Source organism: Lutra lutra, chromosome 15 (assembly GCF_902655055.1).
Source record: "Lutra lutra chromosome 15, mLutLut1.2, whole genome shotgun sequence".
NCBI classification, from domain to species: Eukaryota; Metazoa; Chordata; class Mammalia; order Carnivora; family Mustelidae; genus Lutra; species Lutra lutra.
Genome location: NC_062292.1, coordinates 37,427,772 through 37,453,780, shown reverse-complemented (window position 1 = coordinate 37,453,780; position 26,009 = coordinate 37,427,772). Strand labels below are relative to the sequence as shown.

Below are 26,009 nucleotides of genomic sequence, written 5' to 3'. Positions count from 1 at the left end.
TAACCCACTGAGCCACCCAGGCGCCCCATATTATTAATATCTTTTAAATTAGAGATTTTTGTTTCAGTCCTGACTACTTAAAGAAATTAGACTTCATATAAGCCATTTAACTTTTTTCCTGCAGTTTCTTGATTAAAAAATGAAAGAATTGAGCAAGAAAGATCCTTTCTACCTATTAAATGCAGTTATTCTTTAATTGTACTGTTTATTTCTTAAATAATTGCCTAAATTATGTAGTCTTTATGTAATTCACATGAGCTTCTTAACTCATAATCCTTTAGAATTCAGTATCTATGAGTTTTTGAGGATAGAAGATAGATGGATACATTTGAGCAATGTTGTAGATTAGACTGCTAAACTTTGGTGGAAAGGTAGACGGGCCTTTTTTAGGAAAAACAAAACTGGTATTGAATCAACTTTGAGAGTGAGAAGTAGAAAGCAAAAAATTTAGTAATAGGGAAAGGTTGTGTAGGGGAAGAAATTTGTTTTAAGCCTATGGCACAAATGCGTAATGTGACCGCTATAGAGAACCAGAGTCGAGGAGAGTTGGTATGACTATAATGGTAGTTTATAGAGGGTAACTAGAAGGCAGACTCCATAAGGGCAGAAAGTTTTGTCTCTTTTGTTCATTACTATATCCCCAGAACCAGTAATAATAACTTGCATGTGTTTGGTGTCCCATTTACTAGTTGTGTGATCTTGGGAAATTTGTTTAACTTTCCCTCAGTTTCCCCATCTGTAAAATCATTAAAAGAATAAATACATAAAAGAAGTAAGTGAGCAGAAAAATTAAAGTTGTTTGGCTAGGAAAAGCTAATGAACTAGTGATCAAATGTGAAACAATAAAAACTCTTCAAAGGACTTGTGTATGACAGAAAGAGATTAGTTTAGGTTGATTTTTTAGCAGTTAAGTGGCAGAATTTGCCATCCCAATGGAATGAAGAAAGAGAATGAAATATAAAATAATATTTTAATATAAACATTAAAAATGTGCAAATACTGTCTTTTTTCATTATATAAAATTGCAGTTTTTTCCAAATATTTTCTTACAACTGTCACTTGATTTAAATTTTAGAGTTTTGCTTGGGTAAGAGTATATTTTTTACAGATTTATTTATTTGAGAGAGAGAGAGAGAGAAAGAGAAAATATGAGTGGGGTGGGGCAGAGGGATAAGAAGAGAGAATCCTCAGGTGGACTGCCTGCTGAGCACAGAGTCTGGACAGTGTGTGTGTGTGTGTGTGTGTGTGAGTCTGTGTGTGTCTGTGTTGGGGGTTGATCCCAGGACCCTAAGATTGTGACCTGAGCTGAAATCAAGAGTCAGATGCTTAACCAACTGAGCCACCCAGGCGCCCCTCCAGTAAGAATATTTTATAGTTAGGATAACTTTGTAGTTGTCAGATACCCTACTGCTACTTCTTTTTATCTAAACTTTTTTTTTTTTTTAAATATTTTATTTGACAGAGAGAGAGATCACAAGTAGGCAGAGAGGCAGGCAGAGAGAGAGGGGGAAGCAGGCTTCTTGCTGAGCAGAGAGCCCGATGCGAGGCTCGATCCCAGGACCCTGAGATCATAACCCTGGCCAAAGGCAGAGGCTTAACCTACTGAGCCACCCAGGCGCCCCTTGTCTAAACTTTTAAATGGGAGTGTAAATTAAACATGTTTAAACAGATAGTTTCTTTATGCTTTATACTAATTTTTTTTCATTCCATGAGGAATTTATCACATTCCCATCTGCAGCAATTTATTCTGTATACCTTCAGTTATTTATAGTGCATAAATTTCTGAATTAAATATTGATTCAGTTAAAAATCAAAGGAAGTCTCTAATCTATATTTCTTGTTTTTTGTGCATAAATACATTCTTAGGGGACATAAATCTGCCCCTCAATAATTGATATAGAACTTTAGCTGAAGTGAATAGAACTTATCCATAAGAATGAGGCACAGTCTGCGAGATATGGGAATGACTTGGTGTCCATATGAGAGCTTTACTTGTAAAGTGTGTTGAGTTTGAATTGTGCTGTTTTCATTGTGGTCATCACACTAGATGGGTTGTTTACCTGTGGTCTCTTTGGGAATCTGGTAATGCTGTTTCCCCTTCCCCCAAAATACATGTCTATTTAATTGCTTAAAACATTGCCTAGTTCTTGGGCGCCTGGGTGGCTCAGTAGGTTAAAGCCTCTGCCTTCGGCTCTGGTCATGATCCCAGGGTCCTGGGATCAAGTCCCGCATCGGGCTCTGCTCAGCGGGGAGCCTGCTTCCCTTCCTCTGTCTCTGCCTGCCTCTCTGCCTACTTGTGATCTCTGTCAAATAAATAAATAAAATCTTTCAAAACAAAACAAAAACATTGCCTAGGTCTTTAGTGGCTGATTTCCTCTAATAAATATAGTTTGACTTTAAGAAAATGGAATGAATGTGATTTTATATCACGAAGGGAAAGAACTTTAGTTTGGCTTCCAACTAAATATTCTTGCAGATCCAAACTGAGATGATAACTGGTAGAATTTTTATCAATTATCTTCAACATCTGAGAGACTCTGTTCCATTGGTTTCCTGCTGAAGTTGCCCACTAAGATGCCTGAGGAAAGTTTTAGAAATTGGATCTCTGTCACAGACCTCAGCTATTTCTTATAAAGGTCAGGTGTTCTTGTTCGTTGAGTGTAAAGACTCATTCTCCACCATATAAGTAAGATAGAATATTTTCAGCCAGTAGATGTTATTTGGAGCCCCATAATGATGGGAATTTTGATTTTTTTTTTTTAAGATTTTATTTATTTATTTGACAGAGAGATCACAAGCAGGCAGAGAGGCAGGCAGAGAGAGAGGAGGAAGCAGGCTCCCTGCTGAGCAGAGAGCCCGATAAGGGGCTCTATCCTAGGACTCTGAGATCATGCCCTGAGCCGAAGGCAGCGGCTTAACCCAGTGAGCCACCCAGGCGCCCCTTGATTTTTTTTTTTTATTAAAGATTTTTGTTTATTTATTAGACAGAGAGATCACAAGTAGGCAGAGAGGCAGAGAGAGGGGGAAAGCAGGCTCCCTGCTGAGCAGAGAGCCTGATGCGGGGCTTGATCCCAGGACTCTGGGATCATGGCCTGAGCCGAAGGCAGAGGCTTAACCCACTGAGCCACCCAGGCGCCCCAATGATGGGAATTTTGAATGCTTGTGTATCAAAGAGCAGTTTAGGGACGCCTGGGTGGCTCAGTCAGTTAAGTGTCTGCTTTCAGCTCAGGTCATGATCCCAGGGTCGTCCTTGCTCAGCAAGGAGCCTGCTTCTCCCTCGGCCTGCTGTTCCCCCTGCTTGGGTTCTCTCTCTCTGACAAATAAATAATATCTTTTTTTTTGTTGTTTAAAAAGGCAGTTTGGGGGTGCCTGGGTGGCTCATTGGGTTAAAACCTCTGCCTTTGTCTCAGGTCGTGATCCCAGGGTCCTGGGAATGAGTGCCACATCGGGCTCTCTGCTAGGCAGGGAGCCTGCTTCCTCCTCTCTCTCTCTCTGCCTGCCTCTCTGCCTACTTGTGATCTCTGTCGAGGAAAAAAAAAAAAAAGGCAGTTTGACATTGGGGAGGATCTATGCTATGGTGAGTGCTGTGAAGTGTATAAACCTGGCGATTCATAGACCTGTGCCCCTGGGGCTAATAATACATTATATGTTAATAAAAAATAAAAAAAATTTAAAAAGGCAGTTTAAAATAATCGTTACTGTACTCAGGAGTTTGCTTGGGTTGGTATCCTGGCTTTGCCACATACTAGGTGTGTGATCTTAGGTCATTGGCTTAACTTTGTTGCAGTGTCCTGATCTGTAAAATGGAAATAATCATGATAGAAGCTATTTCATAATGTTGTTGTGAGGATGAAGTCTGAGTACATCAAGTACTCAGGATAGTGCCTGGCACATAGTAAGCATTACATACACACTTGTTATTATTATTATTATTGACAATATCTCTGTTAGACCCTGGTGGCCTGGGACTGGAAGTTCCAGGTGCACTTACTTGATGATGAAGTTCAGTGTTGTCCACCTTTCTTGTCAAATTTCTCCCCCTGATTTTATAGGCCTCCTCAGTTCTTTCCTCTTCACATCGTCTCCATATAGACTCATTTTATAATTGTAGTGCATGGGAGAGAAACGTTCCCATTGGTTTTATTGTGCGTTAGTCAGTATTGTGGGACCATACCAAGTCAATATATTGAGTATGCTTTGTGAAATCATATGTGCATTTAAATATTCATTTGTCATTTAACAAAGATGGTAAGGGTTTTTTTCTTAAATCTTTATTTGGTAAATTTGCTTTTCTCTGAAAATTATACCCTTATCATATATTATTCCTCCTTTATTATTATTTCTATAGTTTCCAGAGCATAGTGACCAGGATATGTTCTGACTCAAATACTGAAACTTCTTCTCCCACCCTCTTTGCTTTCATGAAGAACAGCTGTGGTATTAAAGAAACCGCTGACAGGATATTAGCAAAGAATATAGAGTTCTAGTCCTGTCACAAACCAGACGTAGTCTAAAGAAGTATGATTGTCATTTCCCTCTGTGTTTAAAGAATCAACAGATCATAATAAACTTATAATTAAAATGATTCTTCTTATTTGGCTTATAAATTGATCTCATTTCTTCATAAGTACTTCAGTCTGCAAATGAGAATTCTAAAACACATAGTTTATTTTCCTTAATCTGCATAGGTGTTAGAATGTTCTAGATAAATAATTTGTTGTGATAGCTCCCTTCAGAGGTGTGGAGAAATTTCATGAAGAGTAAGACAAGAGTCTCTGCCATATCCCAGAGGGCCCTCCAGTTCTGACCATGCCTCACTGACCTCACCTCCCACTGTTCTCCCACTGTTCTCCCGCTTACTCCAATCTAATCATGCAGACCTCCCTACTCCTCTGTGAAGATGACTAGCATGTTCCCACCTCATCTGCCTGGAATGCTCTACTCCTCAAAGCCGTAACAGCTGGCTCTCTTCTAGCATTCAGGTCTCAGTTCGGATGTCACGGCTTCCGAGTTTGTCCCTAGTTCTCCTGTCTAAAACTGCCCCTCTGTCACTTTCTACCCACTTGGCCTACTCTAGGTTTCCTCTTAGAACTTACCTCTAACCCACATAATATATACTTGTTTATTGTTTGCTTTCCCCACTAAAATTTAAGTTCCATGAGAACAGAGACTTGGTTCTGTTCAGTACTGGGTCCCTGTGGCCTGGTAGAGATTTATGATAACACATAGGCAGGCACTTAAAATTTTTGTTTAATGAAGCAAGTAGCTTATGATATTTCCAATTGCTCAGTTACTTCATGTGCTTTAAAGGTTTTAGAGATGATCTTTAGACATATTTTGAAGGTGGTCTGATTTGTAGTCTAGTTCTGTTAACCACCTATCTGGAAAAAAAATCGTTAACAACATTAACAATGTAAAATGTTAGAATTGAGCTGATCTAAGACTGAAGAATACTGTATCTCAGAGACAGTGCTTACAGATCGTCTAGTGTATACTTAAAGGTTAGGAAGTAGATCTGGTTATACTTGTACATATGCCAGATGTCACATAGCTTCTTAAGTGGCAAAGCCCTAATTTTGTATACTTCGCTCTTATTGTTTTATACAGCTTATATATAACTGTGTTTGATTTCCTACTAAATTTATTTTTTCTTAGTTGTGTTTTTTCGCTTACTGCTTTACTAACTCTCTCCAGAAAGGAGATGCTATAATAGTGTTCCCTCTAGTTTTCAATCACATAGTTATTACATGCTGCTAGGGGAGTAGGGGGGATCTTTGGTCTGCTTCTGCCTGCTTTGGAAATCTCCACGTGAATGTCTCACAGTTAACAGAATCAATATTTGCAAAAACAAATTCCTTGTAGTTACACCCGAACCTGAAACTTTGTGCTGTATTATGTTAAATAATTCATTCTAGTTGCTTTGGCCAGAAATCGTGGTTAGGGAGGGGTAGTATTTTTACCTCTCCTTTTACCAGTCACCTATTCCCTAAATCCAAAAAATTGTAGAACTTTTTTCTTTCTACAGGCCAAATCCTGCAGAACTTCCTTCTTTCCTGGCAGACCTTTATTAGTAGAGATGATCTTTTGCCACATGCTGGCAGCTGCAGGTGTTTTGTAACTGTCTATCATCATGTAGAGCAATCGCCCTCTGTGAAGCCAGTCAAATTCATTAGATGTTTTTCTGCCTTCTTGGCAAACAATTCATAACTTCACTTAAGGATGACCATTAAGGGCATAGGAAAGGTGTCTACAAAGCAATTAACAGAGTGCTTTGGACTCTGGGTGTATCCACCCTTATTATAATTCCTCATTTTAAGAAGGCAGTATTATTCTTGTTACCCTGTTATTTTCTTAATAATGTAAAAAGAACACTTTCCCTTTTTTTAAGGTTTTAAATGAGTTGTTTTAAAAGCCATCTGTGTGCAAATGGAGAAATTGAGTGAAGTAGCCCCCTTTGAAAGCTGTGTAAATGCTTTTAGCCATTGAGTTACACTGAAGGGATGGAAAGTGTTAATACAGCTTTAAAGATGCCAAATTTACAAGCAGGGAGTACCTGAGAGCTCTCAGAGAATTTGACCCTGTTAGATCAACCCTATTTCATCTCCCTCTATGAGGGTTCAAATAAGACAAATAAATCCAAGGTCTCTAATTGTTAAGTGAAGGTATTTGAATGCCTCCTAGTGGTATATTGTATGCTCCAATTAAGGAATTAAAAAAAAAAAAACATTTTGAAGGAATACTGTAGATAAAATATTAAAGCTTATAAGTGCAAAGTACTAAAATCCTTTAATGATAGCATACTAAATAGAAACAAAATACATTGTTTGCCATATAAGATTAATAAAAATCTAACTGGAAAAAATATATATGATGAAGATGAGTATATTTTAATCCAAGTTCTTATGTTTCTAGTTCAAATTAGATTGCTTTAATTTTAAAAATTTTCTTAGCTGAACTATTTTGCACTTAAATATAGACAAACGTTTCTATTAAGATTGAATTGCTTTTTGTACATTTATCCTTTTAAGTTAATTTGATTACTATATGTAAGTTTCAGTTCTCTATATAACAGGAATAATGGCTTACAGAAAGTCTGTGGTTCATATTCAGATAGTTTTATTTTTAAATTCCGATGTTCAAGTTGGATAAAATGATTTAATTTGTAAGCTTGAAATGCTGACTTAAAATGAAGAATGCTGGCTTAATTATTACTTTAAACATTAAAAAATGATTAATACTTACAGAAATATAATTTAAGATGTAACAAAAAAGTCCCATGGAAAGAATTCTGATGAGGGTCAGTAGGAGGGAGAGGGAAAAAAAGCGATACCCCTTTGTTAAGCATTAAAAAATATTTAATTAACTGCTTGCCAAAACAAAACAATTAAAATGGCAATTACCTTTAAAATAGCATCATGTATTTGCAGCTGTTGTGATATAAAGCTAGGAAACAAAATGTTAATCTGAAATGAACAGTTTAAATATGAAATTATGATATACTTGGCTTCTTGTAGTACAGCTGTCAAGCTTGGGCAGTTTGCTGGTCAATAGTGACATTCTATGTGTCAGTGAACAGAGTCTCTTGATACCATAACCTGCAGTTCACACATTACTGAAGCTCCAACTGTCGAACATTCAAGTCCCCTGGTATTATTGCAGCTTCCAGACTCTCCTGACTGGCTCATGTTTCATTCTTTGGCAATTTGCCCTAATGATATCCCTCAGGAGCTTTCAGCCTCTCTTCCTTTCCATATTTAATCGTGGTATATTAATCTGAGTGATGCGCAAACTGTGCTGCACAAATTGTAATTTCCTACAATTTCTTCTAAGATGCTCAACTGATTTTTCAGTTTTACTTTTATTTATGTTTTCAGTTTTGACCCTAAACACTATATTTTCAGATAGTTATAATTGTTCCCATAAGATGCCCAAGAAGCCACTTTTGCTATTTATATATTTTTCAAAGGGGCTTTTGAACATAAGATTTTTTTCCCCCCGGCAGAATTGGTAAAGATAATGTGACTTAGGTCACTAAATAAATAGTTTTGTGATTGTTGTTAATCTTTGAAAACCTGAGCATGTCTTTTTGTTTGGAGGGTCAGCGGCTACTTATCGTTGTTATCCTCTTGCAAATTTTAGTTAACTGCCTGTCTCCATGGATCAGCCGCCCTGCTGTACCCCATGTTCTGGCAACACATATATATCCCAGTGCTTCCTCCGCACCTGCTGGACTACTGCTGGTAAGATGACCTTGGCCAAACTCCTTTAAATTCAGCCTTTATGATTCGAAAAAGTATGCTTATTTGTAGATCAGGTAAGCTTGGTGTGTATGTAGACAAATGCAAGCCCTGAGACTTGTCTTAGAGATCGGTAGCAAATATCAAAAGGTGCTTTTATGAAGGCGGAGTCATTCTGTTCAAAGCTAGCAAAAATGTATACTTGGCAAACATAAAGTTCTTTAGATTTTGTGAGGTACTTCCATAGTCATTTAGATAATTAAATGTGTAAAGAGAAGCAAATACAGTCTTGTATTTGGTGGTTAGCAAAAGCATACGGAAGTTATAGTATCAGTTAGAGAACTCCGTATCCCACGTGTCAGGATTTGTCTGCCAAGTGTGTCAGAAACCAGATTGTCTCTGTCAGGGCACGCTTTCATTAACCTTTACCTCCAGGACACACTTTCCTAGACCCCTCTTCCCTCAGCACACCAAATATCAAATACCAGCAAAGGAAATGCCTCTAATTCAGGGATTCCCTGAGTTTCTGGTTTAAAGCAAGGTCTCAGCCCTAAGCCACTATGAAAAGCAATGTTGGAAATGTTGGGAGTAATTTTGAAAAGCTTCCTGGCATTAGAAACAACTCCCAATGATCTCACCCCATTTGAATTCAGCTATACCCGTAGAACTTTTCTGTTCTCTTCCTCTGGAAGAGTGCGTATACTCACAGTGAGGCTGGACAAGGGTTAGACCCTGAAACAGCAGCCTTGAGATCTTCTTCTGGACTGTAGGGTTAAATGTTCTCTTCCTTGCATAATTATCTTCTGTGGGCATTTAAGACTTTCTAAAATACTGTTATTTAGAAACTATTCTGTGATGTAGGTAGTTCTGTGCTAATTCTTTCCAGAGACGTCTTCCTGATACTTTTAACCCTGCCATCAAGTCCTTCTGCTGCTTCACTATAAGGAAGGAAGCTTGTTTCATATTTCAGTCCCTTGAATTTTCTTACTAGTTTCTAACCTTGAAATAGCCTTTAGGACAAGTTCTACCAGCCTCTATGCCAGACAGTTCCTGTTCTGGAGAGTACAGCAGTGATAATCAAACAAGGAGTTATCTGACACTTCTGAACCTTCGGGTCACAATGATAGGCTCAGCTTCTATCCTAGGAACTGAGCAATATAATGTAATTTTTTCTTTTTCTTTATTTTAAAGAAATAGCTAAGACTCTGGCTCTCTTCTGTCATAAAATTTTATGGACTAAAATATTTCTAATGGAAGAAAACCATTTACTTCCCTTTGCATCCTTGCAAATGATCTTAGAATCATACTCATCTCTATGCAAAAGAGAGAAAAATATTAGAGATTGTCCCTTCAATCTCATGGTTTTTGAATAAAGAAATTTTTATATGTCTTTATATAGACAAAGAACAGGAAGGTTAGACAAAGAACAGGAAGGTTTGATGGGTTAGATGTATATTTGCCAACTCTTCAAGGTGATTGGAACTTTCCAAATCCTAAAATAATCCTGTCTTCTGGAAGTATTTTTATTTGCGCACCTGGTATCACTGGTGTGACATAGACTGTAGAGAGCCATAATGCCATCTTGTGACCATGCATGAATATAGCATCTGGCTCCACTAATGAAGGGCTAGCTAATTTGTCGACTCGTTCATTTATCCATTTATTTGTACATCAAATATTTGGTGAACGCCTATTTGCCAAGCAGTGAGTATATGTAAGGTACTGAATGAAACTTAGTTTCTGCCCTTTCAGTATCTACAGAGAGGAAGAAATTCACACATATGTGCATGGAGCGCACACACACATGCACACACAAGAGGAACACAGAGTAATACTTCAGTACTATAAGGTTTATACTAGAGGCATATAAAAGCAACTTGGATGGGGACACCTAGGAATAAGTGGCCCACACTGCTTAGTAGGATAGGGAAGGTGACTAGGAGGAAATAACACCATCTACATCTTCTTTTAATCTACCAGCATAAAGTAAGAATGGGAATTTCTATTTAACAGGTATAAGATTTCAGTTATACAAGATGGTTAAGTTCCAAAGGTCTGCTGCACAATATTGTGCCTGTGGTTAACATTTCTTAAGAAGGCAGAGCTCATATGAAGTGTTTTTACTACAAGAGAGAGAAAAAGAGTGAGGGATGGAGAGGGAGAGAGAACTTTAATGTGGCAAGTCCATGATACTGCCACATAGGCTTAACCTTTCTGAGTACCTAAATACCTAGGAGGTAGTATCACTTCAGTACCAGTAAAATTATAATCATTTTTATTTGTTTAAGAGTCACTTTTTTATGTCGTCTACCTATCTGACTCTTCTTTCCGTGAAAGGAACAGATTTAGCTTTTGAGAGAATTGTTTTTTAAAGCATAAATGGAAAATTGTGCTGTTTAGACTAACTAAGCTAATATACTACTGTTACTATGTGCCAACAGGAGGTTTCTATAAGAAAACCTAGAAAGAAAGAAAAAAAGGTATTACATGGTGATTATTTTTGAGTAGAGATTAATTGCTACCCAAAAGAAGAAGTAGTCATAATAGTCTCCTGTATCCTATCTTTGCAGAATAACTTCATTGACAGAAAGATCTAGGACAATTTTGCACGTGGATGATAAAACATCTGTGTTGCCAAAGATCTCTTCCTGACTTATTAACACCCTAATCTAATTAGGAGATTTCAGCTAGGGTTGCAAAATTACTTTTCATGAGATTGGCTGATTTAATATTAGGAGGTGCACAATCCAATTTTCATGAGAAAGAAATAACCAGTAAAGTCTGTATTCCATAAAATACAAAATCTGTCTATAAAATGTATCTTATAAAATCTGTATGCAAAACATCATGATTATTTTAAGAATTTGTGCTCTAGATTAATAATGCTTGCAGTTCTAACATCTCTATATGTTTTTGGTTTTGTTAGTAATTAGTGAGATAAAAGCACATAGATACCCAGTAATCTCACAGAAACAGTTACAAGTTACTTCATTACTAAGTTCTACATATGAGCCCTTTATTGAATTTTTATTCTAGTTTAACAACTGCTAAACATTTTTTTTTTGTATTTCAAGAAATCACTAGCTCTCATGAAGTTTTAAAAGTGTTAGCTGTATTTTGTAGGACTTCAGTAGGTTAGCTACTACTTTTGGCTCTGAATTTTTGAAATCTGATCCATTCAGTGTTCATCCAACATCTGTAAAATGGACATAGTAATTGTTAACTTTAAAAAGCTTATATTTTTTTGATGAACACTCATTGTATTAAAATGTGCTTCAAAATTTGAGATACCGTGGACTTTCTATGTTGTACATTTTGTAGGTAGGATAAACCTGGGGTGAATTGGAAGTTTGCACAGTCACTTGAATAATTTTATGCTATTTTGGACATGGACAGCTTGACATATTTAAGATCTTGGGATTTGCTACCCTGTTTTGTGAAAATGTTCTGAACCCAGTCGTGGGAGCCCAGAATAGTTAGTGACATATATTTTATGCCTTCTGTGGAGTCCCAGAAGGAATTCCAGAGATGAGAACTTGAACTAGGGTAGTAATCAGCCTTCCTTCATTTAAGCAGAAGTGTAACAGTCCACATTTATTCCTCCTGTTTCCTTTTGAAGGCAGAAAATCTGTTAGGTCTTAAGGATATCAAGGCCTATAAATAGTTCTTAACTTTCAGTCAAATGATCCAGAATATCAGATCAATTCCAGATGGTCTATTGTATTTAAAAAAAAAAAAAAAGATAGGAAGGAACAAAGCTACAAAAGGGAATTAGATGGAATCTAATACAATAAGAAATAATGAACAGGATAATGAGAAGTCAATTATAAACTTTAACTTCCTTATTTTTGGTGAATTTGGGGTATATGTTAGTGGTTAAGACATCTTTAAATAAATTTGAAGCTGTTTTAGGTTACTTTGGAAACTGTGGAGCACCGTTAGCTTTATCTGTGACCGGTTCTCAGTAGCAAAGTGGATATGCAGAAGTTTGGACAGCTCAGCTCTAATAGTGAAAATGATAGTTTTTTTTAATTTCGAAAATTAAGCAAATTCTTTGAAAAAGATCATCTGTTTTCATTAACATAGAAAATGTTTCATTAACTGTAACACAGAGATACTATACAAGAAATGTCAAAAGTTTTTGTTAGATAGCTATTTATTTGCATATCTTCTATCACTTTTGTAGACATCTGTCCATTCTCACGTTTTCTTGTTAAATAATATTTTGATTTCAAAATGTCAAGTTGGATAATTCCCTTCTTATATTTTATGAGAAATATTTCTGAACTGACTTCTAAGCCTGATTTTATGTTACAAAATTATTTAATATCTGTATCCTCTGCTAGAGTGTAAGATCCACAAGGGAATATATTCTGTTTGTATCATTTATTATTATACCTAGCTCATAGCCCAGGTTCTAGCATCTGGTGTGCTTCAGGTATTATTTGTTGAATTAATTATTTCAGTATTATTCTTACACATACTTGATTATGATTTGTTAAAATTATTTTATTACTAGAAGTGAAAATGGGATAAATAGGAATGTGTGACATTTATTTGTGTATTTACTTACTTATTATGTTATGTCAGTCACCATACTGAATGACATTTAAATAAAGGATGACGTACCTGAACAGAAAGCACAGAAAGAGAATGATAACAGTAGAGGAAGAACTTGTTTATCTTTGTCCTTCTAGTTCTGAAACAGTGCCTGGCATACAGTGGGTCTCAATAAATACTGGGTGATTGACTAAATTAGAAAATTTTATTGCCATTGTAGGTGTGAAACAATGATGATATAGTAAGGAAATGACAGAAATAAGAATCCAATCGAATTTTAAAAAGGCATATAAAAGAAATGTGAATAAATTTGATAATTAGGATATATTTGATATGAAGTATGTGGAAGGTTTAACTCAGACTATGGCCTAGACTCTAATATTCTTCATAAATTAAAAGTTTTTTTAGGCCTTACCACTCTTTATTTAATTATAAATGATTTTGTGATTTTTATGTAAATAAACCTTAATTTGAATATATTCATGGTCTCTCCAATTGAATTTGATTTTTATGTATTGAATAATTTTAAATACCTATAATGGGCTATATTAGAACTGTACCTTTAATTAATTTTTTAAACTTTCTGAATTACTTATATTGTTGTTTCAGTTGTAATGAACTTATGAATATATACATTATGTATCTTTAATTTAGTGCTCCAATGCCATACCTGATTGGAATACACTCCAGCCTCATAGAGGTGAGTATCTTTCAGACATGAGATGCATGAGTGGTATAATGATTAATAAAAATAATAGTTAAAACAGTTGTGTTTTCAAAGAGTATCAGTTGAATATATAAAGCAGTTGCAAGTGTTGAATTATTATATACTTACACAATCATTTTCAAAAAGGTAATATGTGGAATAATTACATTTTAATTAGTATTCTGAATGACCATCTTTGAGGGCGAGAAAAACCATGAAAATATGTTAAATTTGGTCAAGGTCATGTGGTAAGTATTACATACTAAAAACTTAGTCTTTGATGAACCACTTTTTTATGGCACTTGGGATCTTTTATACTTATTTCTTTTTCAGACCATATTTTGAAGGTCAGATTCTATGTACTTATGAGTCATAAAGGGAAAATATTTTCATTTTTCAATCATTATGATCCAGTTTGTCCGTGTACTTTTTCAAGGTGTGATTTTAATACAATAATCATGAAATTTTAAATTAGAATATAGCTTTAAATTTTTTTAAATTTCCAGTCCTGTTAGGGTTTTAAAATGCATTGATTTTTTTGTACTGTTATCACTTCATTCCAAAATGATTTTTGTGACTTGTCATCATTATAGTGAAAAACTTTGAACTTTAAATACCTTGTACTTGGAATCAGTGAAACTTCCAGAGAAGACTTCTTAGAAGATTAGATTCTAAAAAAAGTATAAACAGAAGACTTGGATCCAAACAGAAGACTTGGGTCAGTTGCATAGCATCATTATACTAGCTGATTTCAGTTTTATTCAGTTTTCTTTTTTTTTTCCTTTTGCTGATTGTGCATATTGTATATTAACCCAATTTCTAATCAGCAATCTAAATGAGTTAGATTTGGTTTTCTTATTAGTTGTCACTGTGTACATTATCAGTCCTCACTTTGCAGATCAAGGAAGATCCCATTGATTATTTTAAAACTCCTGAGGATCGTGTCTGGAGAAGTCATGTTCCTGTAGTAGTCCTTCCCAAGTTAGAGAATCCTACATGTGCTCTGGTTTTGGTCATTTTCTCCTTTTGCAGAAAGCTAGGGCAACATTTTTTATTTGTTTAATCATTAACAAATAATACATTTTAATGAATTTCTTTAGTAGACAATTTGTTTTTAATTTTGAAGTCTGAGTTAGATAACATTATGAATCTTTATTAATTTTTAGAAAACTTGTTCTTTTATGACAAGGTGCTGGCAGTGAAAGGTCAATTTGCATAAAATAAAACACGAATTTGTAGGTATTTAGTCTGTTATTTGATTGTAGAATATATAACTGGTATTTTGTTCATCAGTATTTTCACTGTATAAAATTAAACCACAATTGGTATGGTTTCAAAGAAGTCATCAAATTTGAATTTGATATTAGTGCACATGTCTCTTCTTATTTAATGTATCTAATAGAATACCTCATTTTTATAATATGTTTATTTGTACAGATGAAAAACATTTAAAGTTGATTATTGTACCTATTGATGTTATATATATTTTTTGCATAATGGTTCTATATCAACTTTTAATACAAATAATTCAGCTTTTCTAAAATATTATGGAAATGGGTGCATGTTTTAAATATTTGATCACACTTACCGTATATTTATTGGATATCTATAGTGAAAATCAGTCCTTTTTTCAAGGAGCAAATTGCTTAAGGATTTTTTACTTCTTGCAGTATTATCTTAGAGAAATGGTCCATTCTTTTTAAATTGGCTCATCATTAAATGAGACTGTTTAGAGCCATGATTAGATTGCTTGAAATCTCGGTACCTTTTTATACTCTGGACTTATTGAACTGTCTTTGTAGTCAGTTTGTTTGGTCTGTTTGGTTTAATAGTGAATGAGAAGGTATAAAAGGAACTTCAAGAATGTCTTTAAACCAGTGGGGTACCATTTAGTAACTTTCTCCTTAATTTATTATAAGATAATATGCATCCTGCAATTCCATTCTTATTTAATCATTTCATTAATGGCACATTTAAAAAAATCTTTTGTGCTTTCTTATTTTATATTAATGGTATTATAATTAAAATATGGGTATATCTATTTAGATATTTTATATGTGGGACTGAACTGAGTAATATTTTACATTTTGCTTGGCTGCATTTACAACAGATTATTATTTTTTTTTATGAATAATCAAAATATTCCATATTCTCTCTCTTGGTCAATACAGTTTCAACATAACAGCTTTACAAAGACTTCTAGATATGATTGTTCAAAGATGTGAAGCTAATATCCTTCCAAATCTTTCTTTTAATTATTTTTATGTAATCATGAGTGAAAGATGGCTAGAAATTTCTTTTTAAAATGTAAATTTGCTTCAAAATAAAGGATAAGGACATTTTGTTCTCCCTGAAAATTAGACTTTAGGGATGAACTCAAAGGCCTGTAAATGATGAGAAATAAGTTAGTGGATTGTATTATGTGTTTTAAAATACAGAAGAAATTCTAAAATGTTGGCTCAGTTTTACAAGAACATGGGACTACTGCTACTCATAGTAACATATAACATAGTGCATCATAGTAACATGATGCACATTCGTAGTCACATTGCCTGGATGCGTTATTATATAGAGAGGATGTAGGAGAAAAACCTACTACTTAATACCTTACTGTTTTCTTTCATAAGACTTTTGGTCTCTGTCCTTATATTATTTTTTTATTTTGAAGAAAAAAGCAAGTTCTCCTTTTTCTTACTCTTTCCCAATCCAAGCAAGCTGATAAATTTTATGAACTATTAAAATATGAGACAGAGAAAGTGGTACCATTTTATATACTGTATAACCTTTTACTCCTGTTTAGTTAAAGCCTGACTTGGAAGGAAATGTAGACAAAATACTGACATTAATCCAAATTTTAAAAAATGTTTTTAAATTACATACTGTATTTCACTTGTTGCTGCTTATGTAGAATCATTCTCATTTTAGTGAGTCTCATTGTATTGATTTATTGAAATTAGTACATTTTCCATTCTTACCAAATGGTCCTTGAACAGAATTTAATATTCAGCTTTTATCAGACCTTTTTAAACTAAGTGCAACTTGGAAAAAAGTATACATTTCATGTTAATACTAATCTTATTTTTCAGAGTTAGCATTTGTATCATCACAAATATTTAGGCATCACATAACCATTTTTCCAGGCTATTTAGAGGAGCTCATTTCATCCTTAATAAGTGGGTTTCTGGATTATCTTTATAGTTTCTGTTAAAAGGGACAATTTAGAATTGAAGGTGGAAATCAAAATTATGACACACCTTTCCCACCTGTATGCCACAATTATAAATGTATTTTGCATCTGAAATAGGTTACTTTTGTATTTATGCTGTAGTTAACTGAGGTAACTACATACTTATGTATGTGAGCCTTTTTGTGTATGTGTATACATATGCAAAGAAAAGAGGATAAGTTTATTATAAAATGTTTTGTAAAGAGTGTCACAATTGTACATGATTGTCTCTTAACTTCTAAGAAACAGCCATCCTGACTCTTATTTTAGAGTACTTACAATGTCTTTTATAAGATGGATTTTTAAAATGATGTGTTCCTTTGAGAATTCATATTCTACACAAACACTATGGCTTTCTTAACACATACAAATTCCCTACTCTAGACCACCGTTTCCCTAGCAAACTTAACATTCAAATTCCCCACTCTAGACCACCATTTCCCTAGCAAACTTAACATTCTGCCTAAACTGCAGAGATTGGAAGTTCTAAATGGATCAAGGAAATTTCGTTCCTGAACAACTTAAAAAAATTGGTTTGACCAATTTAAAATTTAAGGTATTTAATAATTCTCAAAAATGGCTATTATTCAAGAATGTCATTTAAAAAAATACTATACTGAAGAAAAATACTACACTGAAATTAATTTACTTATTGCCAGTTGACCTATGCAATTATGGAATTCTGATAGATAGAGCTCATTAATGAGCACCTTATTTATTTGCATCAAAAAGTAATACTATTTGCTATCATTTAAATAAGGCAAATAGATTTATGTGATTTTAATATACGTGTTAGTTTAGGAAAAATAAACCGTGTTTTCTTTCTTTAAGGATGAAAAATTTGATGAAATTCTAATTTACTGTCATTAGTCCACATATTGAGATAATTTGGCCATTTGATTAAAATGTCAAACAAATAAGACAAGTCAAACAATCTGATAGGCTATGAAATTTGATCTGTTATATTAAATTCATGTGATAAATTTTGCTAACAATTCCTTATTATGGCCGTCTTTATCATTTTACTTATTCAACTTACAGTCCTCATCATCAGCTTATACTGAATTGATAGGGAAATACAGAGAAAATGTTTATTAAAACTTAGTTCACTTATAGAAGTCATACTTATGGCTTATGTTAGTCCTACAATATGATTTATGCTAAAAATAGGTATAGAAGTGGCCACAAGTTCCTATATCAATAGGATCAAAATTCATTTGATAAAGTTGTAAATTTGGAGAGTTTAATGTAGCTGTGCCTATTTTGTGAGTTTTTGTTATAATATCTCTTTGGTAGTTAAATTATATTTATTTACCATCTCTAAACTAAATCAATGTGTTTAGATGACCAAGCATTCTATTTTAAAGATTTTTTTACCCAGTCTTTTTGAATGATTATGAACAAACTTCTTTCTCATAAGGCAAAGTCATTTATATGTTCTTATAATAGAGGATTTTCCTTTTTTCTTTTCCCAAGCTAATTATCGTAAGACAATTTTCTCTACATTCTAAGCTCATTACAGTTTTGGAAGGAAAATATACTAAGATGTTTATTTATGATTGTGTTTTTTTGAACAGAGAGTGAAAAATAAATCATTGGAGGATGTGGTTATGTTAAATGTTGACACAAACACTTTAGAATCACCATTTAATGACTTGAACAACCTACCGAGTGATGTGGTAAGTCTGAAGGCTATTTTGTGGTGTATATAGATAAGATATAGATATAGTAATAGATATAGATAGATATGTTTCTCCTGAACCTTTGAATTGCCAAGAGTTGTTTTCCCCAGTTTTCTATCTGAAATAAAAGGGCTGAGTATGTGCATGGGTGTGAGAGGACTCTGTGTAGATTCTATATTTAACATTTCTACCTTTTGGCAGTTGAGGAGAATGTTGAATGGAACATCCTATTCCTATTGTAAAAGTAGGATCATAATTAAAAAGCTAGATGCATTCATCGGCAGAGTTTCTTTAAACCTAAGTCTCTTCAATCTCATCTTAATCATTATATACAAAGTAGGCATTTCTGTCTGCCTAGTGGCATGTCTTGCAAAAGAATGAGAGAGTTTTTGAAGGCAAGGAGAAGAAGGGGGCCAATTACCAGCTTTTGCTTCCCTGCCACCTGCCAGTGCTTTTCCTTTTAATTAATGATCTGATGGCACTGGTCAATATAATAAGAAATGCTTGTACAGTTGGGGTCAGAAAATTCTGGCTTTGATCTCCCTCAACTTTCTGAAACATTTATTTGTTTTCTCTAAATTATTTCAGTTTTATTTTAATCTTTTCTATCCTGCTGAGGGCCGCAAGAATGAAAACCTACACTGTTTGTCATTTGCTTTGGCAGAGCAAAGACTGCTTACTTAGAATTCTATTTGTAAATTAAACTGCAAACCCAGTTTGTCATAAAAGACATCTGATCCTTTTGAAATGACGAAAACTGTCCTTTGTCTGTAAAGGCTGATAAATTAAGTGCCAGTTCTCTTCTGGTCTTTGATCTTGCAAAGGGGGTGTGTGTGTGTGTGCGCGCGTGTGTGTGTACGCGCGCGCGCGCGTGTGTGTCTGCAGCTTATAATAGGATGTATTCTGTGTTTCATGTTAGTCACCAAAAGTGCATTTTTTTGGCCTTCGTATTCCTTAGAATAGGGCAAAAATGCAGACTAGTACTGTTTCTGTATATATATTAATGGCTACTTAAAAATATCTTTATAACATAGTTCTAAGTTAAAAATAACTCTCCTAAAAAATCCACTTTTTTCAGGGTAGTAAAATTGGAAATAAAAATCCTCCATCATATATATTCCTGCAATATTGCAAGTACTTTGAAATCATTACCAGGGAGTTTGAAAAAGTGAATTTAAAAATTTCAAACTCAAAAAATACAGTAATACTGGCTTTAATTGTTCTTATGGCTAGTGATAGGAAAATGTGATTTTAAAGTTAAAAACAGATTATTTATTGCCCATAAATAACCTAAAATATTTGCTGACCTTGAAGCAATTAAATTGAACTACGTATCTTACTGTAGTAAAATTTATGCTATGTATGAACAAATCCAAACCCAGGCCAGTAAAGAATGATATTATCTTCTTTAGCTCATTATAACTAGAATTGCCTCATTACAAAAATTTTGCAGAAGCTGCTAGAAATGATTAGAGTTATTCCTTAGAAATTCATCAAAGAATTCTTCATTGGATAGAAAAATAATTATGAAATAAAGTCCCAACATTTACAAATATTGTCCTTATGTGCAATGCATTTCCTACTGTTAATGCCCTAATGAGAAAGGGGTTGTTTATTGAAAAAGAAAAAGGAAAAAAAAAAAGAGGAGAAAGAAAAGAGAGAAATAATTCAGCGTTTTTGTGTCCATAAAAATTTTATAGTCAGTTCAATGATGGTTGATTTTATTCTTTGAGAAAAACAATCCTTAATAGTAATTCTTTCGATGGGTGATTCTTTTTTAATTAAGAAGTACTATTTTCCCAGTAGGATTAGTTTGTTATTAAGACCATTTATTTTAAGATGTGAAGAAGTTAAATAGTACTCACAAACTGTGGAAGCCTAAAAATGTAAAATGACAGGAGGAACCATCTCCTTTTATTTACACGTAAAGGTTAACTGTACATAACTAAAATTTTAAAAAAATCATAATCACCTAGCACACTGCTAGGTGGTGTAGATATAACTATATACGTATGCTCGAAATTAAAGGCTGCAGACTTACAGACAAATTTGAGCAATGAATAAGTGGATACAACCCTGGGGTGGAACTAGGACCACTTGCTTAAAGTATGAGAGGTTTTAAAGTTATGATCATTTTCTAAAAATATTTAGGTGATTGTTTGTTTAACCCCTCTCTAATAAATTTAGCTTTTTCATCAGTTTTCCAAAAGCTATCTCTTATAGTTCTGCAGAGATATGATAAAGTTATTGCATCATACTTTCTCTAAATATAAATGTTTTAAATGAGTTGTGTTAAAATTAACAAATGATCTTACTGAATTTTTATGTGATTTGAACTAATAAGATATACTAGAATCCTGAAAATTTTACTACTGGTATTGTTTGATTATTTAATAAGTTAACTGATATTTAAAAGGGGTCCTCTTAAAAATCATCCACCAAAGCATTAAATTATACTTACAGGCTAGATGACTTTCTATGCATGTGCACTCTATTACTGTGTCAGCTTGACCAGTGGTCTTGGCTGTTCAAAGGTCAGTGGTCACAGTTGTCCTGATTACTAGTTCTTTTTCCTGTGGACCCTCTGCTGTGTTGCATGCTGTAATCTTCTTAATGGCTTCATTCCAATATTCACACATAATATTTTAGATTTATTGACTGTTTAGAAATACTACCATGCCAGTAGCAGTTCCGCTACTCTTAAGGTATTTAAAATTGGAAAAATAAATCAGGGCAAGGCTTTCAGGAATCCTTTGTTTCCTTAAGGGAAGGGAAAAAACTCTCTTCCTGTCTTCTGACAAGAACACTTGTTTTCGATTTCATCATTTCACTATAGATTTGGATCATTAAAAGAAAAAAATTTATTGAGAGGGATTTTAATGATATTGATTATTACATGGACTATCTTTTAAAAGCAGTAGATCCATTCAAATGTACTTTTGTAGTTTTCTGTCTTCATGCACTGTGATTTTATTTTTTAGTGGCTATGTCAAATATAGATACCTTCAAACAATGTAGGTTGTTTTATATAAAAAATAAATTTTAGGGCTGTGTAACAATATCAGTTCAATTTAGTGTTACTGTGGTATGTTTTTAGTGTGGGGAAATTGAAAGAGTTGAATTAAATACAACATTTGAAATTTCAAGTGAGTTCATTTTAATCTAAGATAATGTACTATTGAGACCTCCTCATTCCAAATATATATACAAATTTAGTTTTCAATTACATAATAATTTAAAATGTTCTATTTCTAAGGTACTACTGCTAATTTTAATTTTTATCATAATTAACATTTTTAAAAAGAATTTGGAGAATTGTTAACTATTTCAAAAATAAATAGGATAACGCACTTGTTAGAAAATTAAGCTAATTAGAATTATAACGAGATTTAGGAAATCTCTTCATGAGAAAATTAAGTTAGAACAATTATAAACTAATTCTCATAGATGAAAGAGGTTAGAATTGACATCTGAAAAAGTTACATGCGTTAAAATATCCATTACCAGGAAAGTGAATTTTGGCCTATGTTGCTTAACAGTCTTTAAATAATTTTAACTCATTAGATTGTAAGAAAATAATATACTCTCAGGTCAATATACCTACTCCTATTTTAGATAAGAAGATGAAGACACAGAAAGTATACTGTTAATGGTATTTCTAGAGCTTTAGTTCATATAGGTTGATCCTGACATACTTATGCCCCAAACTCTAGATCATGGTCCCTCTCATATAAACATGATATGCAGTGTAATGAGTAACTGTTTTAGAATTTAATATAGAAGCTTACTCTCTAATCTTGCTGAAGAAATATCAGTATGAGCTATTTGATTTAGATTAGGATTGTTAACACTTTTAAAAACTTATTTTCATCTTATATAACACACTATTAGAAAATGATTTTTTTAATTTTCTATTATGAGGGTATAGACATAGTACACTTAAGGTTGTGCAGTTCACTATACACCCTGGTATGTTATAGGATAGCTACATTTAGTAGAAAGCATATTTGATTACTAAAATATTGAAAATACTTTATTATAAAATGGGGTCCTCTAAAATATTTTGCATCTTTTAGTGATACTTTAAAGTATCACATGAAGGAAAGGTTAATGGTTTTATTGTGCAATGAAAAGCAAAGACACCAATTGCTCTGAATCACCAAAAATCATTAAATTAAAAGCCTGAAGACCTGGAGAAAAGCCCCAAAACACTGACTTTAAGTAAAAATGTAAGATACCCTCATTCAAGTGAGTTAATTTTGGAATAAGTTTGGAAAAGAGTTTGCTATTTCAGAGAATTTTCTTAAATCAGCTTTATAAAAAATGAAAGTATGTAAACAAATTTAACTCTTGCAACTGTGCGTAGAGTTAACAGATATGCTTAATTTTTGTTTATTTCCTCTAACCTAACATGAAGGCTTAATATGTTAAATTGTCATAGTATATGTTATGAAGAAAAAAAAAAGGCCCCAGAGAATATTATATTAGTTCCAGGTTTGCCACAGCTCTGCTAGAATCCTTATCATATTTAGCAGTAAATAAATTCCGCAGCAAATTTTTGGAGTGGCCAGGTTAGTAAGATAAACTGAATTCATTCAAGTTCTAGAGTAATTTAGAGGACTTTTTTGTTGGGGGGAGTGTGGTCAATAGAGTAGACTTTAGGAGACAAATACTGCTTTCAGTTTTCCCCTGGAAAAATGCAGTCCTGTTCTCTCCTCGATCTCCTGCTGTCAGAATTCAGGCACCTAGATGGACATTGTCCCTGCCACAGAGCCTTAGCACAGGGCTTTGTAAATAGTAGTCATTCAATAAGTGATGGTTGAAGGGAAATGTAGTTGTGTTTCTTTTATCTTTTGTAATAGAAGTTGCTTTTAAAGTCCCTGTTTAGAGTTATTTCTTAGAACATTTTATAAGGATATTTTCATCTTTTATAGTAATAAAAAGAAGAAACCTGGATGCATGTTTAACATATACTTTTTTGGTTGTGGGTGGAACTTATTTCCTCTCTCTGGAAAGGGAGACCGTGTTGTGATGCCCGTCATTGTGCTTCTGCACAGGACTTCGGGTGTCTGTGGAAACTCACTATTCTTTTAAATATTTTGAGAGATGTGATTGTTTATAACAGGTGTTTTGTTGTTGTTTGTAAGTAAACTATAGATCTTGCTAATTTTTGTACTTTTTTCTTTTTTTAAATATAAACTTTAAATACAAAAGCAAAAGAAAACAACAACAACAAAAAAAACAAAAGTCAAAACCTTAATTAACTGGGCTTCCAAACTTTTAAAAGGTCTTTGTTATTTACTCCCAACTGAGCAAGAGAATCTATCCCTCCCACTGCAGTGAACAGACTTAGCAGTTCACTTCTTTATGTCTCTGTACTTTGCCATTTTACAGTTGATTTATAGTTTGTTACTTGTAGTGATTTTAAGTACTCATGAAGTTCCTTGGCTTTCTCATAGGTTTTCATTTCCAACTAAATTACCTTGCCTTTCTCCGAATGTCTTTTTTTTTTCCCCTGTAACATCTTAATGGGATGCTTCTCTCTCTTCTTACTGCTAATACATACATACATCTATACATATATACTTAAATGTGAAGACTTTGATTTGGGCTTTAAAGATAATTTCCAATTGTTTCTAGTCCTTTAAGTTCTTGGCTTTTCCATATTCAAGAGAGTTTTTTGTATGCATGATACTGTGTGCACTGTGACCACAACAGTGGTTCCCAAATCTTGCTGATATCATAATGACTTTGTGAACTTTCAATGAATTATGTTCCTGGGCTCCATCATAGATATTCTGATCCATTGAACTAGAGAAATTAATGTAGAAGTGTGATGGGTTGCTCATTTATTCATTCATTCATTCAGTCATTCATTTGATTATTTATCAAGTACCTATTATAATGCCTGTATTATGCTAGGAGCTGAGTAAACAGGAGGACATAATATACTGCTCTCATGGAACTCACATTCCATTCATCTGAACCTAACCACATGGCCATACCAAGCCATGAGGGATGTTGGAAAGTAGCTGGGTCAGCATAAGGAGGTTGAGCAAGCACTAGTTAAAACTTAGGATTTCTTTTACCAAAGAGAGGGAGAGTGGATGTTAGCATACCAGTAGTCATATTGCCATAAGTAAGCTGAAATGAAGATGATTTTAGCCAAACTGAGATGTCATTCTTATTAGTTGAAATCCTCAGATTAGCCATTTGTGGTCCAGCTGAGCTCAATGTGTCAAAATACATGTTCCAGAATTGGCCTGAATGATAAGTGTGAGTAAGCTGTGCAAAGTGAGAGGAGGAGGAATAGCATGTACAAAGATTCTACTGTGGGGAAACGGTGGCAAGTTCAAGAAATGGAAAGTCTTATATAGTTGTAGTGAGATGAACAAAGAGAGAGTTATGTAAAATGAGGTTGTAGAGATAGGTGGTGCCATCAAAAACGATCTATAGTTCTTGTTAGGGACATTTGGACTTTATTGGAAATTCATTGGAGATATTTAGCCAAGGAATAGTGTGATCTACTTTGACTTCCAAAAAATATCATCTTGGGATCTAGGTCCTGAAGATTTCTCAGTATAAGGAATGAAGCAGGAAGATCCGCTGAAATGGTTGAGACCATTTGCAGTAGTCTAGGTAGAGATGCTAGTTGCTCGAACTTGATAGTGGCAGATGTAGAGAAAAGTGGATAGATTTGAATCTCCATCAGAGGACTAACTGACAGTGCTTGGTGATGGTTGCATATGGGAGATGAAAAAGGGTCAAGTGTTGAGGAAGCCCTGCAAGATACTTTTTTTGAGTAACTGGATGAATGGAAGTGACATGAAAGTAGAGATGCTGGTCCAACATTGGGCTTGTGGTGGAGCAGTTTGATTGTCTTCATTTTATAATGGCCTCTGAAAGGAAAATAGTTAGAACTGACCCTATATTAATTAGGTTTTGATAGGTAATTTAAGCATAAAAGAGACCAGGGTAATAATACCCTTCACAGGTATATCCTCTGCTTTTCATTTAAAATGGTTACTGTTTCAATCCTTAAGTAGAAGCTCACTAAAAAATTACATTAAGAGGATAGGGTATTAATTTTGTTTCTAAAAAACCCTGGACATTAGAAAGATTAAAGAAATGTAGGGATTTTTCATGAGATGACCATAAGATGTTTCAAGGGGAGAATACAACTTTTTATCTTTGTAACTTTTTTCTAAAGCAGGTAAGTTGAAGCTCTAACTTTTCTAAATGGATGTGGATTCTCTAGTACAGTGTAGTTCACAAAAGGAGGTATTTAAAAACATCAGAGGGGTGTTTAGTGTTGTGTAGTTTATCTAATGTTATTTCTGGACATTTATTTTACCTTCTGCTCTTTACCCTGATGTTTATCTTGTGATCCTAAAGAGCAAAATTAAAATTTCTGGGTATAAGGGTTAATTTATGTTTCCTGAAAAGACACATCTAAAGTCAGGAGAAAAATCTGTCACTTCTCTGAAAAACTCAGCTCCTTTAATGTGCTCTCCCTTCCTAACTCCCGGTTGGCATAATTACTTCATTACTCAGACTGTGTGCACGTGGCTTGCACTCTTTTAATTTATACCTGTTTG

At 33.9% G+C, this 26,009-nt stretch overlaps 1 protein-coding gene across 5 annotated transcripts in view; it reads left to right on the top strand.

The window, feature by feature from the left end:
• Nucleotides 1-26,009, top strand: part of DENND1B (DENN domain containing 1B) — a 266,328-nt gene that overhangs the window by 152,010 nt on the left and 88,309 nt on the right. For all 5 annotated transcript variants that reach the window (XM_047704392.1, XM_047704388.1, XM_047704391.1 and 2 more), the window contains 3 exons: nucleotides 8,140-8,240; nucleotides 13,452-13,497; nucleotides 18,307-18,408. In XM_047704392.1, coding sequence (XP_047560348.1) covers nucleotides 8,140-8,240; nucleotides 13,452-13,497; nucleotides 18,307-18,408 — 249 coding nt within the window. The remainder of the gene's footprint in view (nucleotides 1-8,139; nucleotides 8,241-13,451; nucleotides 13,498-18,306; nucleotides 18,409-26,009) is intronic.